The sequence below is a fragment of the Limanda limanda genome, chromosome 8 (genome assembly GCF_963576545.1).
Source record: "Limanda limanda chromosome 8, fLimLim1.1, whole genome shotgun sequence".
NCBI lineage: Eukaryota > Metazoa > Chordata > Actinopteri > Pleuronectiformes > Pleuronectidae > Limanda > Limanda limanda.
The window spans coordinates 17,350,684-17,366,456 of NC_083643.1; the positions used below are offsets into that span (position 1 = coordinate 17,350,684).

The following is a 15,773-nucleotide window of genomic DNA, read 5'->3' on the forward strand; positions in this document are numbered from 1 at the left end:
CAGTGGAGGTAATTATTATTTTTAGCATATTAAGGTTAACCTACATTTAGAGGAAGGCTGTCTTGTTTCTATGTTTTAAGTGCAATAATCGTAGACTGTTTTAATTAGGCAAAAGTCCTTGTTTGTTAATATTTTCATTTTTATTATTACTTTTTTAACATGACCGTGTGCGTTGTGAATTTATTCTGTAAAACACCATAGTCATTTTAAATCTATGTTACAGGAAATCAATTTTTTATATGAATATATTAAAAAAATTATGTAATCCTTTGTTGTGAGCAAATTATTGAAAATACTGCGCAATTTTATCGAGTACTCCTTCCTCTATAGATGAAACTGCCCATTATTTACTTTGAGACTAATAATTTCCTGACAAAAGAGTCTAAACTGATTTCTTCAAATGTCCTGTACAAACACAGTCTAATACCATTACCATAAACTTTCTCTATATTCCATACTATCCCTTACTATTCCCTGTAATTCTAGTAAAATTGACACAAATATTAATTTTAATAGTAGCTAGTTTTCTAGTTTTCTCCAGGGCTTCTCCAGCTTCAGTCCAAAGACATGTAGATGGGGCTTAAGTTAATTGGAGACTCTAAATTGACCACAGGTGTGAAAGTGACCGTTAATGGTTGTTTGGCTCTGTAGGTTGACCTGACGCTGGCGACCTGTCCAGGGTATATCCCAGATTGCGCCAACTCTGTCCCCTGTTCTATGACCCTCCAAGAATAGATGAAAAACTGAAAAAGTCAGAAAGAAGGAAAGGACACGAACCAGTGATACATGACCTCAGTCTTTCTTTCTTAAATCTCACCTAGGTGTGAATTGTTTATTAAAAGTGTTAATATATAAATTAACATGCAGCCACAGGCCAGTAGATTATGAATCAGTCATATGGGGTAAAAGGTCAGAGGTCTACTGGGTCAGATCCGGGTCAGAAAGCCCAGATGGAGACTGTTGGGGACTTGCAGGAGCTCCAGAGCCTGCGGAGACGGGCAGAAAGGAAATGTGACCTGGAAACGATAATCCGTGTCCAGCATAATCTGTGTGGAGCCGTCACGATCATGCACCAACGACTGCAAATAAAAACAGGACATGTTCAATGAAGTGAAGGAAAAGCTCAGTGCATTAAAATATGACAAATTAACAGCAGAGCTCACCTGAACCTTGCGGACAAATGAGGACGACACTCTTTTCTCAAAATCATCTATAGGTGTGTATGAATTCAAAATCTTGACAATCTACAAACACAAATTGAGTTTTATTCTATGGATGCTGGAGTTTTCAATATTGAAATACATATGATACAGTGTGTGAGTGAATTAAAATACCTGAACAGGGTTGAGTTCAGTGCATTTGTCAGTGATCTCCTTGGCGTCATCGTCCGTGGACTTGTTGACTTGCAGCAGCCAGGCGGCCTGAGACAACGGCCTAAGAGTGTCTATAGCATTAGAGCTCTGAAGTTCCTTCTCCTTAAGCCACTCCTCCAGGTAACTGATGTTACACCTAAACACACACAGACACCACCACCCTGTTCAGACCTGGCAGTAATATCTGTCCTGCGTGATCTGTTCACAAGTGGTCAGAGGTCGAGCTCACAAGTGACAACATTATTTTCACTTTGTGAACACAAATGGGTCTGTATGAAGGACCACCTTCTCAGCTGACATCCTCTGACCCGCTGCTGTTTCATATAAAATCAAAAGTATTTATACGCTTCTCAGTGACTAAATGTTGAATGGTTTGTGACTAACTTTTTATGTTTCATGAACTTCTTTTTGACTTTTATATTTCAAAACCCCCCAAAAATGTAACACAGACCTGATTTGCATTCCCTTCCTGCAAGAGCACATGTCTTTGCGGAGCATGATGTTGTTGAGTGTGGTGGCCCCCACTTGGTAGAAGAGCTGTTTGACAGCCTGTTTGATGAGGCCCTGCTCCATGCCATGCTGGTTCATGGTGGAGTGGAAGACGCTGAGCTGATGAATGATGGAGGAGATGCTGTACGTCTCTGAGTCCTCGTAGATGCTGTTGGAACGCTTTCTGAAGCCCGTCGGTTTCATGCTAGAAATCCCCTGTAAACTCTCGTGCTCCAACATACCAGGCACTGTGGGACAAGAAGCACAGTTAAAGGCACTAATCCAGGGTGACCACTGTCAAAAAATTACAATAAAAGACTGTGAGGAATACCAATCCCTGGAGTGATGCTCTTTTCCATGACCGTGATAAACTGATGGTAGATGTGGATGGCCAGGTCGCTGAGAATCTGTCTGTGCTCTGACAAATCAAAATTCTGCAAACAGTTCTTCTTCTGGCTGGCGGTATTTTGTTTCATGAATTCCTTCAGAGAAATAAAAGAAGGTTAAGATATGACTGCAGCTGTGTATGGCAGACATGGAGCACAACAGCGTAACCAGGTTCAACAGAGCAGATCCATACATACCTCCTCCCCACTGTACTGCTTCAGACAGTTGAGCAGCTGATACGTGTTAGAGAGCCAGAAGGAGAGCAACTCAAAGTCTTTAGGGTAATCCTGCAATATAAAAACAGCAGCCGTGTTTTTGAGGAATTGTTTGAAGATGTAGCATTTTATTGTTTTTTCTTTCCTGTTTGTTCATGGTTGATTTGTCTGTTAGTTAGCATGATAACGCAAAAACGACATGGACAAAAACCATGTAAAAAAAAAGCATTAAATTTGGATTTGGATCCGCATCAGGGGGCGGATTCAGGATATTTATTTTTTTCAGTTTCCTTAACATTTTCATTGTTTTCTCACAGAATAATTCCTGGATCTTGATTTTATTTTAAAAAAAACGACACATCAAGGGGACTGATACTTATGACTGATGATTTTGGTGCAGATCCAAATAAAAATCCAGGTGTAGTGAATTTAAATGTGCTTTCATAAAGAGACTGTTGTCCATGGTGGAGATGTGTGCTATTCCAGTTGTATTTATTCAATTTGCAAATTTGTACTTTCCTCCCTTCCTTAGATCAACAAGATCTCAAAGGCAAGATACAAGAGCCAAACTAAACTGCTGCCAAATTATTTTATCACCTTAGATATGAACATGAGTAATAATCATTTCTCTGATCTACAGCGCAGATAAAGGCAAATAAACGTCTAATCAACCTCACCATGATGACCTTTTTGACAGCACAGATGATTGCATTCATAAGAGACTTGAGTTTGGCTTCGTCGTTCAGGTAGTCAGCGAAGCGGACGCACATGAAGACGATGTACGCTGGCAGACCCGGGATCATGTTGACCACCACACCCTTGGGCTTCAGGTCTATGGATAGATTGTCACATGATAATTATTTTTCATTTAGTTAAATCCTGCTTCAATTCAAAGAGGATCCAGCTGCAAGTACAGGGAGAACATGACCATCTTAAAGAAACAATCGAGAGGAAGAATACCAAGGATGATGTTCTGGATGAGCTTGGGTTCGTCCTCCCTCTTGTACTCCAACATGCCGAGGTAATCTTTAGGCATTACAGGTGCAGAAGTTTGCTTGACTGTGTAAGAATCAAGAAAAATGATTAATGAGGAGTTCTGTTGTTTTTTGATGATAATTCACGATTCACATAACGCTACCTTTCTGTGATGACTCAAAGCTTTTGATTTGATTCTGGAGTTTCTTTATTAATCGGTCTCTCTGGTCGAGCTGCTCCTCAAAGTCCTGGAAGAAAAGTAAAGTTTGTTATTGACTTCTTGGAGACAAATGAAGCAGCCACACACTTTTATCTACACGTACCATGTTCACTGCAGTTAACTGTGAAGTCTCCTCTCTCAGTTTACTCTTGGCCTCACTCTCCATCAGCTGCTGTCTCCTCAAGTGATCGTTCTCCTCCTCCAGATCCTCCACTCGGCTTTGAAGCTGCCCCTTCACCTCCTCCAGCGCCTCAGCTTTCTCCTCAAAGTGTCTACAAAGCAACAAAGCATCAGCCAAACTCAGAAATGTCCGACCCATCTTCAATCAGGAAACAAACTCTGACCTGAATGTATTACCTGCATTGTGAGCTCTCTTCATTAATTTGAGCTTGAAGAGTGTTGGTGATCTCCTCAGTTTTTTCTTTCAGGTGACATGGAAAAAACAACAACATAAGAACAGGTACAATACTGAAACTACGTGTTGATATCATTGAAAAGAAGCAAATCTCAGCTCTACCTGCCAACTCTCTGTTCAGCTCCTTTGCATGGAGCTCCAGTTCCTGTTTTTGTCTCTGCAGCTCTGACACCTGCAGTTTCAGCTCTGGTAGAACCTGTGGATCATGTCAAATAAGAAGAAGCACAATCACTGCACCTTCTGCACCTCATCTCTCCCTAGAAATCAAATACGGAATCAGTCAGTCATCATATTACGCACGGAGTTCTCGCTGCTGAGTCTGGACACTTCTTGGCGAATGTTCTCGTTGACGTTACTCTTTTCCTGGAACAGGTTTTGCAGCTTGCTGTTCTCATTTTGAAGGTGGTCCACTTTCAGCTGCAGGCCCTCAAGCTTGGTCTCATAGCCCTCCTTCTGCTCCCTCCGGTGGGTTTCCAGTATTCTGCCAACAAAGGTGGAACCATGTCGAACACGGTCCAGTTGTACCCAGGTTTGTCACACAGACTTAAAGTCCCACTCCAGCAGCTTATTACACCCACTACAACTCTTCTTTCTTCCTCAAAATTATGTATTCAAAAGGTTTGTTCGGAAAAATTTCCCCTCAAGGCCTTAAAATGGCTTAAATGTACTTTTACACCCTCCTTCCTCATTTCTTGACTAGGATCTACCAATATGCTGATAAGGGAAGAGTCCCTGCTCCTTCTCGCCCCACCCTCACAGCTCACCTTCAGCTGAGGAACCTTTTCCAGGTAATAGTCCACCCAAAAGCTGACAGGGTTGGTGTCTAAAGTTTGTGACATCACAAACCCTGGCTGTCTGAATCTGTTGTTTTCAGTGAGGGCCTGGTCACATATGAGCAAATGTTTAAGCAAAAATTCTTTGTTCTTCAATTGACTTCCAATCCATGCGAGTCAGGGGTGAATAAAACATTTGCTTCCTGTTGCAAAGCAACTCACAACATGGCTTTTCGTTGAGTTAAACTTGAATGAAATGTGAGGAAACACTCAGCCATGGTGTTGACCCATTTTGCTAAAGATATGTTTTTTATAGGGCTGGGCAAGTTAACTAGTTAATTTCGAGTTAACTCATCACTTATTTAACTCTTGTGAAAGTCAGGCTTTTATTTTGTAAATGTCTGTTGCTGACTGCTGCGGAACCGGAAAAAAGAAAATAATTGGCGGATAAACAACCATGGATAAGGGTACGGAGCTTTTACATGGCCATTTTCATTTTAAAGTTCTTCCAGACGGCGGAGTCGACAGAACCAAAGTTATTTGTAGCCACTGCCAAGGTGAAATTTCTTATCACCGGAGTACTTCCAGTCTAAAATATCACCTAAATGCAAAACACACAGTTGATATCAGCAAATCACTCAACGAAACAGCAAGTGGAGCGAGGCTTCGGCAGACTACGTTAGAAGCAGGGAGGAGTATAGATTTTTCATAACGAAGAGGATAACATTAATGCCCTGGCAGTGGCATTGAGCTTTAATTTTGTATTTGCTTTGATAACATTGTTAAGTTGAGATTTACACTGAATATTTTATTTAACTGCTACTGTATTAAATGCTGATGTTAAAAGTGTTTGCACAACAAATGTTATGGCACTTTCGTTCATATGGCTGAACATTGAAAATAAAATTGCGCTATACACTACTTTTTAATTCATTATTGGATTTTGCGTATACAAATGCGATTAATCGTGATTAATCAGGGAAATCATGCGATTAATCGCGATTAAAACTTTTAATCGTTGCCCAGCCCTAGTTTTTTATAATATAAAGAGGCACTAGGGGACAACCCTAACCCAAAATAATTGTTGGGGACTTTAATATAGCTTATACTCAATGGGTAAACTTCAAATGTTGACAGTAAAAATGTATACCTGGTAGCTTTCTGCAGTCCTTCAAAAGCTGTGAGCAAATCTTCCACCTCATAAATCTTCTCCGAGTCATTTGGAGTCAGCCTTCACACAAACAATGTGTGAGATTACAATTCAGATGAAGTATAAATACAAGAGAGAGAATAGGAAAATATTTAAAGAAGTTACCCCAAAAGAACCTCCTCTTCAACAACGCCGCCAAGAAGTTGTCTTGTAATCTCAGTCATTTTGGCTGCACAGAAATATTGAGGTATTATAAGCAAAATAGGATTTTCATTTGTGTCCTAGCATGAGGTCGAATCACATTTCTATGGAAGAGAATGTCAGTCAGTAAAGCTCATATCTCTGCCAAGACCCATCAGTCCCCTTAAATTCAACCAAGCTGCACACGATCACACACACTCATAGATCTCAGTCCCCCTAAGTATGTTTTTCATACAAAATCTCTGTTTTATCTCATGAGAAATTCCCCAAAACTATGAAAACTATCTCGTGAAGAAAATGAATTACTGGATCCGCTCCCTAAATTGCATCTGCTTCAAAAGTTAATAGGTTCTTCCTTGGCTCCGGTCCCATCCTTCCATCTAATCGGTCTACTGAATCAATAAAACTGATTCAGTAGTTTTTGTGTAATCTTCATAAGAGACAGTCCAAAAAATCCAAACAGCCAAGGCTCAAGCTCTATCTCGCCGTTTTACAGAATCCTGCACACAGACAAACAGGTAATAAGCGTCACTACGTATGGTGAAGTCTTTACCTCTTGCTTGTTCCGAGTGCTGCTTCATCTTGCGGTCCATGTTATTTCTCTGGTTCTGCAGGTTGTTCAGATCCCTGCGCAGCTCAGGAATGGTCTTGACTAGCTTCGTGAGCTGGAGGACCTGTTCCTGCAGGTCGGAGCTCACCTGGCCTTCCTCCTCCACCTTTCTGTGCAGAGTGACTCTCTCCTCCTTCAGTCTCTTGATCTCCTCTTTCAGAGCTTCCACCTCCTTCTCATGGTCCTGTCTCTGGATCTCGATATTGTTCTCTGCAATCCTGGAAGGAATCTCTCCCATTAATATTCCAAATAATTGATCAAGCAAAGATGTGTTTTTCGTATAACAAAATACTGGTTTCTTACTTTCTTAGCCTTGCTTCAGTTTCTTTCTCGTCAAGGAGACTTCCCTTTATGACATCAAAGTTCTCTGCAGGAGATAAAACAGGTCAGAAATATGGTTTGAGGTATTGCAAGAATAGGGTTGCTCCATCTCTTTACTGTTACCTCTGGCCTCTTTGGTGGAAGCTTCAAACTTTTTGTCCAATTTCTTTTTTTCAAGGGTTATAACATTTATTTCCTGTCGGAGCTGTGCAATTGTCTAGAACCAGAGTAAAAAAAAATGCAGTATCATAAAGTCTGTTTCATCAGCAAACAAAAAACTGAAAAAACAGGTATTATACTATTAAACATAGCCAGAGCTTGGATGACACTCAGTCGTGCTCATACCTCCACCAAGGCCCAACAGTCGCCTTACATTCAATAGGGGTGGGAATTGGCAAAAATGTGACGATTCAATAGTATTGCGATATTTGGGCCACGATTCAATAGTATTGCGATTCTGCGATATATTGCGATACTGCAAGTATTGCGATTCGATTCTGCGATTTATTGCGATTCATGTCCCCCATATTATTCAGGCATTACAAAAAATTAGGAAAATAAGACTGCTCAACTCACTTCAAATGTCACATTTAATTCTGTGAACAACATTGTCTTCTACACATTAACTGAAGTGCAAAAACTAAGAAAGGGTAGTGCAAAAACTTTGTCCTTGAACATCAGGACACAGGACCTTTGTAATTATTTTCTGAATAGGCGACCTCTCACATGAACACTGAGCTCAATCATATAAATAAGAGTAACCTAGAGCTTCAATCAAATTGAGACCTGCAAGGTCATGACCCAAAATGTCAAATTAATTTGGGAATATTGGCATTTTTGTTCAGAAAAAGGAGTTGGTCAACATGCTCAGATGTTAAAATGCTCCTCTGGGCCGTTACTATATCTCCTGCAGTGGAGAACATCCTTTCCGCATTCACACTAGGTATCTTTTAAACTCTGAAACTCTCCTCATCATGCTTTGCCAGCCAGGGGCTGTTACATATATAAATATTGCAATACTTTGTGCTACAGTATCGATATAATCGCAGGCGCGAAATATCGCGATACTGAACAGAATCGATTTTTTCCCCCACCACTAACATTCAATAAAGCTGCACCAATTTAACACACTCCAGGATAACAGTTCCCAAAAAATTCCGGATTTTTATCGTCCAGAACTTGTTTTTCCGTGACAGATATCATATCCTTCCACCAAGTTTCATGAAAATCTGTTCTGTTGTTTTTGTGTCATTTTGCTTACAAACAAACAAAGGGACAGGGCTGAAAACAGAACCTCCTCCTGACCTGAGTAGCATCCTCTTTCCCTTTCTTCTCTCTTGCCACCACAGATGCCTTCTGGCTGGTTGATTTTTCCAGCTGCGCCTCCACACCCTGAAGTCTGTCCACAGTCTGAGCGTGAGTACTGGCCAAGCTGGTCAGTCTCTCCATCAACCCACGGCTCTCTTTATTCTGTCAGGGCACAGGAAATCACAAAGAGTAATGTCTTCTAAATAAATAGATAAAAACACAGATAAAATAATTGGAATCATCTTTACCTGGTCTTCAATCTTCTTCCTGAGCTTCTGCACTCTGAATGAAAGCTGAACATTCATCACCAGCCTGCGCATGGTTTGGAATCGCCGTCGAGCCAGCCAAGCTCTGGCGTACTTCTGGATAACCAGGGCTTTGTTCTCTTCTATCATCTGACAGGTAAGGTGGAGATGGCAGGGCATAAATCTCATCTGAGGAAAGTCTGGATTTCTATAAATGACACAAATGATTCATGACTGATAACCCACTGACCTTCTTGTACCGTTTCCGGGCCATCCAGCCTCGTGTGAAGGCCTGGATGGTGACAGAGGCCAGACGGACTAACTGGTAGATCTGTCGCGTGCGGTATCCTCTCCAGTGCCTCTGGATCACCATTGTCGCCCACCCCCGCTTCAGAGTGGCAGCACTCACCATTTTACTGGAAAAAAGAGAAGTGGGTGTGGGAACGAATATGAAAACACTTGCTTATACAGTGGATACAGCATTCAACCAGAAAGGCTCTAACCGGATTGTCCTCTTTCCGCGGATGTACTGTTGCAGAATGATGGCGGCCTCTCTCATTCGCAGGTACTTCCTCCTCTGGCTCCACCCGCGGACATGTTTCTGGATGGTTACGCTGGCTCCTCGAAGTCGGTCCAGACGCAGCTTCTCTAGATATGCCACCTGACCGGCTCGGAAGAAGATCTTTGTGCGACCAAACTTGTACTGGTTGGGGTCCTGGAGATCAAACCGAGACGTCAAAGTGAAACACAAACATATAGAGAGCAGTAATGCGTGACAATATATTTAAAGGGAGAATTTAAAGAGGGAGTCAACCTGAATCAACCTCTGCAGCACATCTTTGCAGGTCTGTTTCTTGTCCCTGAGGTCCGACTCCTTGTGTGACATTAGGATACTGTATCGGCTGTAAAACTCAATATATGTCCACCTGCAGGTACAAGAGTGTGTTATGCATTACAACAAAGACATAACATAACATGTGAATATGGTAATTTGGCTAATATGGCATCATGCAGCAGAAAGTCACCTGGACGGATAGCTCTGTGCACTGACACGGATAGTTTCAAGGACGCCACAGGCTCGCAGCTGCTGCACGACCCTCCTGGAGTCGTATCTCAAAAAATAAAGTAATAAAGTAAAGTAAACGGTAACTTAATGATTCCGTCAAACAGAGTAAATTGTGTCAACGATAGTCTCGTTAGTACTCACTCAAATGGGAGTTTTTCATCGTTTGGCTTGATGCAGCGCACATAGTGTGGGGTGGTAGCGTTCAGTGTCTCCATCAGCAAGGACAGGGAGCTGGAAAACTACATTTGACCATTAAATCAATGAGAAGGAATAAGTGCAAATTACAATTGTGTCCTTTAAACACATGCAAATACAGGATTGGAGCTGCAACAATCTCCGGTGAGCAAAGACAGAGTAAACAAGTTTACCTTATCTCCCACAGAGGCTCTCAGCTGCTTATTGGCTGGTTTCAGGCCGGGCCTGGCCGGTCTGACTTTGACTTTACTGTTCGCAGTGCTTGCCTCCTCCTCGTGGAAAAAAAGGGCCAGAAAAGGAAACTGATAACAGACGCAAACATGGGAAATGTGTTAGAGTGAGAAAAACAATGCCACATGGAACCTGGGTTATAATATATATATATATATATATATATACATAAATATAATATATAAAATAGGACTCTTGATTTACCTCGCTGGCTCTCATTATATCCACCAGCTCTTCATAGAGTGTGTCTCTGTTCTTTTCAAGAAAACCTCTGCACTGATACTCCACCTGTAAAGTTTTAAAACAACATCTCAAAGGAATCAAAAAGCATTTCATCTTAATAACATTAAAGTAATTTTTATGTTCCATCATTAGGTAATGTCTCTTTAAGGTTCCTCAGATTCTACCTTGTCTGCAAAGTGCTGTATCACAAAAGCCTCGTTGGATAACCTGGGCTTCTCAAACAGGGGATTGGTGTCCATGTAGTTGTACAACTTCATCAGCCAGGTTTGGTCAGTGCCCTGAGGAAACTGTAGAGGGAGATTTGTATGTCAGGAGGTTAATAAAAGGAAATCAAGTGGAAACTAAAAAATGTCACAGTGTAAGTCCTAATCATGCTCTGACCAAACATTCTTCATCAAGCAGGTCAAGGATCCCCATCTTTGCTTCGATCAGGTCAATGACGGGCTGGTTGTCATAGAAATCAATCAGCGTCCATGGGATGTCCTCTTTCATGTACTCCTCCTGCTCCAGCTTGAACACGTGCTGAAGGTAAGAGAAGCAGCAGAATGATCCTCTGCGCTAATAAAGACACGTGCCCTGTGCAATGATTTCTGGTTGACGGTTGCATACCAAGTTAAACTGCTGCTGAAGCTTTTCGTTTGCATAGTTGATACAAAACTGTTCAAAACTGTTGATGTCAAAGGTTTCAAAGCTGCAGACAAAAGATAGTCGAGTTCATGTCATGATACAAAAACATTCAAGAGTTGAATATATGAAGAAGAAGAAAGTGCTGCGTCCTCTTTACCCATAAATGTCCAGAACGCCTATGAAAGCGTGTTGTTTTCCAGGGACCTGCAGGGCTGTATTTATTCTGTTAATTATACAGTCAAAAAGGAGAGCGTAGATGTGCTTGGCGAGGGCATCTCGGGCATTCACCGCCCGCTCCTTGGTCACTGGCTTCACCACGGTCTCCGCCACCAGAACAATCCTCCGATGGCATAGCCAGCGCACCAACCCCTCCACACTTACAGCCAGTAGCTCACAGCAGACTGCCAGGTGTGGGTCACTGAGCTGGAACACACAACAATGCGGTTCTTTATTCAACCTGGTTAATGTTTGAAGTTATATTCAAAGAAGAATTAAAAGTGATTTGAGGCCCGGAGAGTCATGACTCACGCTAACTGACGATTTGTCCTTTCCTGAGTCCTTGATCTCCACGTTCCCCAAATGCAGAATGGCTGCCAACACTTTGAACACGTCTGACTGAAAGTCTTCCTTCAAACCTGGAGAAGCAGCGGGAGGAAGGTTAAGCTCAAATAATCACCAGAGAAAAAGCGATTTACAGTTTGACAGCTGAAATCTCTTTTTACCGAGCAGGGAGAAGGTCCGTCGAGTCTCCTCCATGTCTTTCTTGTCATCTACACCTTCAATAGTGATGTCACCGCCAATGGACGTGTACCGGAAGTTATCTGCACTCACTGCAGGCAAAAGGAACATTTAATTTGGCAGAACCAGTATTCATACGGCTTATACTTTGAGGGTCAAGGAGGGTCAAGAGGCGACCTGTCCAGGTGTCGCAGGTCCAGCGTACAGAGACAATTCATGCTCACATTCACATGTACGGTCAATTCAGGGTCTCCCACTAACCTCACCCAAACCCTCATGTCTTTGGCCAGAAAAAAATGGGATTCAACCCTCTCGTTGTGAGTTGCATGTACTAACCACTGTACCACCGTGCCACCCTTATCAAGCAAATTAAATAATAAAATAATCACACAATAAATGCATTTCTGAATGTGGGGCTTAAGTGAGTCAGATTAAACATCACAGCAATAAAACAGTTAAAGCTCCATCTGACACATGCAGTGTATACACCCACACAGTCTCAGGCTCTTGAACTCTGGCAGCTGAGCACAGGAGCACATCTGGTAAAATATGTGATAGTTCCGCTCGTTGTCGGCCTGAATAAGAAAGGAAAAAAGAGAAAAACATTAATATGGATTAAATATTGGAAAGCAACGCTCAACAACTTCCTCGTCTTGTACTCTACCTGAAAAACCACTCTGGATTTCTCCAGGAGGTAGGTCCTCATGTTAGCTCCAATGATGCGGTACCTCCTGTCAAAGCTGATCTCTGTGTATTTCCCAAATCGGCTGCTGTTGTCATTCCTGGTGGTTTTTGCATTTCCTATTGCCTGAGGCAGAACCAAGACATTTAGATCTTTTTACCAACGATCATAAAAGATGTTCTTTTATCCTCATGAGATCATAAACAATGGAAGCCTAGTTGTCACAGTGCTGAAACATTGTTTGCTGCCTTGTGGCTCCTGTTGCAGTGAAATCATACCTCTGTTACTGGATTAGACGCCAGGACTTTGTCTTCAACTCGTGTGTTGCTGCCAGATTTGCTGACAATGGCAAAATATCTCATAGCGTAACGAGCAGACACAGTTTTACCAGCTCCAGACTCACCGCTGACGATAATAGACTGGTTCTTGTGGTTTCTGAGGAACAAAGAGGGGTAAAACACTGTTATAAGTAGACAGTTAAATACTAATAAAATGAAAAAGAAAGTGTTGACTGTGTGATCTGGGAGATTTTACTGTCCATTATATCATAACGTTAACCTCAGGCATTTCTGAAAAATGTCTGCAGTAAGGTCTTGATTTGTTTTCTATATCTGATGAATGACTTCAGTTTCTGTTTACACACAGAGCCCCCTCACTGTTAAATCCCTATCAACAGCACAGTAACACGCTTTGTGTTTAATGTGTTTAAGGCACAGTCAATCAAAAAAGTTATGTTTCACACGAGTCACATTGTGTATGAATTGTGCTCCAACTTGATGACAGAAGATGTATCTGTTATTTTTCTGCTGATGCACATGTTTTTGTTATGTTTGTAGTGTCTCGAAGGCTGAATGCCCACTTGGTACATTTTCCTGACACTTTATAAAAACGTGTTCACCATAGGTGCAGTGTGTATTCTACTTCATGTGACTCATTGATTTCTATTTATTTACCTGGCCATCTGTTTGTAAGCCTCCTCTGCCACAGCGAATATATGAGGGTCCATGTCTCCCATGTTCTGGCCTGAGTAGGCATGAATGATTGCATCTCCGTAGATAGGGAGCTGTTTGTAGGGATTTACGGCCACCAGTATAATACCTGAAAAATGAGGAAACAACACAGGTCACGCCAAAAGCACAAATACCTCAGTGCTTGGATATACAGTCGAATGCTTCCTGTGACAGTACCGCAGTAGGTGTAGATTATCCTGGACTCCACAAATCGCACTCTGAGGTTGTGCAGAACGGCAGGTTCGTGGAGGTAGCTGAGAGCGGTGAGGTCATTCTCCCCCACCAAGATGTCTGGGTTCCTGAGAGGAGGGAGGCTTGGGGTGGTCGGGTCCAGAGGGTGGTGGTGCTTCTGTCACGGGGAAACACGGGTCGTGTAAAAGAGTCAGGACAGCTGTGGTGTTTGTTACACCGTGAACACACTGCTGCATGTGATGGGATTCTGTACTCACTGTTCCATCTTCAAGGAGCAACTCGAGGACTTTATCTCCAGAATGAAAATCTCTCACTATCTCTGCTGATTTCCACACATGTTCTGCATCTGGAATCCACACTCTGTTGAACTGATGGGGGGGGGGGGGGGGGAACAAGACAAGACAAATAATCAATTATTAAACAATATTCAACAAGAAACCTCTTCGGCAATGTCGGACATTAAGTAGGTTAACTCCCAGGATCTTATTCTCTTAAGTTTAATGATTTGTTTCCTTCTCTGTCATAAATTTAGAGAGATTCACACGTAAAAATGTGAATTAAATTAAACATTTGAGCGTTTGAGTTGGATACTTCCTTCAGCACAACTTCCTCTACGTTCATCCAACTTGCCTGAGCACTGGAAAAGTTTCCATATGTCTCAGGGAGTGTGGACACAAGATCTCTACAGTAATAATAACAGGGATCTTTTCTCTTACCTCAGTGTACAGCTCCAGCAAAGCCATGTCTGTGCATTATTATGATGATTATTGTTGTTAACTCCTCTTGTCGTTACATTTGTTTGTCACCTGTTGTATCACTTGTACTGTGTCTGGTTAGCAACGATCCCCCGATGACACCACAGTCAAGTCACACACACTTACATCACCCGGACAGAGTTTTCAAAATAATACGCAGTGAATTCGTACTTCTTTGAAAAACGCTTACCTTTAATGTTATTACATTTATACGTTAACCCTTAAGCTTAATTTATTTCTATTTTATTTCTCCTTTATTAATCTATATAATTGTGTATTCATGATAATAAATGTATTGACGTATCCTGATCTGATACTTTACTTTACCCTGAGGCTATAGAGTGAGATACAGCTCATCATATTTTGTTACCAGTATTTACACTGTCAATGAGCGTCTAATATATACTGAGGGGCTCTCCGATGATGATAGGGGAACAGTAGCGTTAACTTATTTACGCTAGTTTTTCCTTTTTATTTCCTTTAATAGACATTCCCACCTCTAACATCCTTCATAAGACAATGACGAAGGGGATTTTCATTCAAGCCAACATATAACTTATAACATAAGATATTACAGTAAAGGATTTCTCTGGAACAGACCCGAGGCTTTTATTCTGAAGGCCGCTTTCCTCATTCTTCCTGTCTCTTCCTGGTTGTCATTCACCTGCTGCGGACTCCTGACTGGTCGACTCCGCCCTCCTGTCTTGTGACAAGGTGGGTGTGCTCGTTTGATCAAGGATTTTAGCGACAAAACAAACCGGATGCAGATCTCAGGCAGAGATCACAGAGTGTGAGCACACATCAGCTCCTGCTTGACCACGAGAAGTGTAAAGACATTTTAATATTTCCAAACCTCTTAAGACCCCATAGGATTAATCATTAATGCATTTTCTGTATTTTCATATCTTAAGCATTTTTTTTTTTTTTTTTTTTAAAGGACAATGATGACCATGAAAAAATAAAAAAATATATTTTTAAAGCACAGAGTTTTGAGTATTTAAGATCCATCTTTTGTAGAGTTAGTTACATAAGTTGGTTACATTTACATTTCTGCATTTAAATGAATCCAAAGACAAAAGAGTCAAACTTCACATTAGGCCGCAGGGTGAATCACGAAAAGTCTTTTAGAAAATGATTCCCGCTCCACACGCTGGCATCTACACAATCTTTAGTTCATAAAAAAGAAAGAGTCGTGCTAAGCTACCCAAAAAAAGTTCGTCGCTGAAATTCCAGTCGATTGTCGCTACGTCTATGTTTTATGAAGAACTACTTTCTTCAGAGCGTAATAAGATTTTGGCCGCGAGTGGTGCCACGGTTCGACACGTGATCATGCTACACCAATAAAAAAGCTG

The 15,773-nt window shown here is 41.6% G+C and overlaps 1 protein-coding gene across 1 annotated transcript; it reads right to left on the reverse strand.

Moving 5' to 3' along the window:
• Positions 1–783: 783 nt before the first annotated feature.
• On the reverse strand, positions 784–14,509 carry myo5c (myosin VC). The gene is made up of 40 exons (XM_061075915.1): positions 14,383–14,509; positions 13,924–14,034; positions 13,652–13,823; positions 13,418–13,562; positions 12,743–12,899; positions 12,447–12,590; positions 12,276–12,357; positions 11,767–11,874; positions 11,573–11,679; positions 11,202–11,467; positions 11,027–11,108; positions 10,799–10,939; positions 10,582–10,704; positions 10,379–10,462; positions 10,117–10,245; positions 9,890–9,987; positions 9,708–9,794; positions 9,497–9,608; positions 9,186–9,397; positions 8,933–9,098; positions 8,686–8,832; positions 8,435–8,599; positions 7,253–7,346; positions 7,112–7,175; positions 6,752–7,026; positions 6,163–6,226; positions 5,998–6,078; positions 4,375–4,555; positions 4,177–4,270; positions 4,017–4,080; positions 3,763–3,931; positions 3,603–3,687; positions 3,425–3,523; positions 3,142–3,296; positions 2,447–2,536; positions 2,194–2,344; positions 1,825–2,110; positions 1,335–1,509; positions 1,164–1,244; positions 784–1,079 (listed from the first exon to the last, which is right to left on the reverse strand). Exons 1-40 carry the CDS (start codon positions 14,407–14,409, stop codon positions 927–929), a joined length of 5,226 nt encoding a protein of 1,741 aa, XP_060931898.1. The 5' UTR covers positions 14,410–14,509; the 3' UTR covers positions 784–926.
• Positions 14,510–15,773: the final 1,264 nt, after the last annotated feature.

Bases quoted from the DNA above. Each gene is read 5' to 3' on its own strand.
- myo5c (XM_061075915.1), bottom strand. From the start codon at position 14,409: ATGGCTTTGCTGGAGCTGTACACTGAG. The intron at 10,705-10,798 runs GTCAGAGCATGA...CTCCCTCTACAG, and splicing joins TGCTTGATGAAGAATGTTTG to TTTCCTCAGGGCACTGACCA. The intron at 6,227-6,751 runs GTAAAGACTTCA...ATTTCTGTGCAG, and splicing joins GCACTCGGAACAAGCAAGAG to CCAAAATGACTGAGATTACA.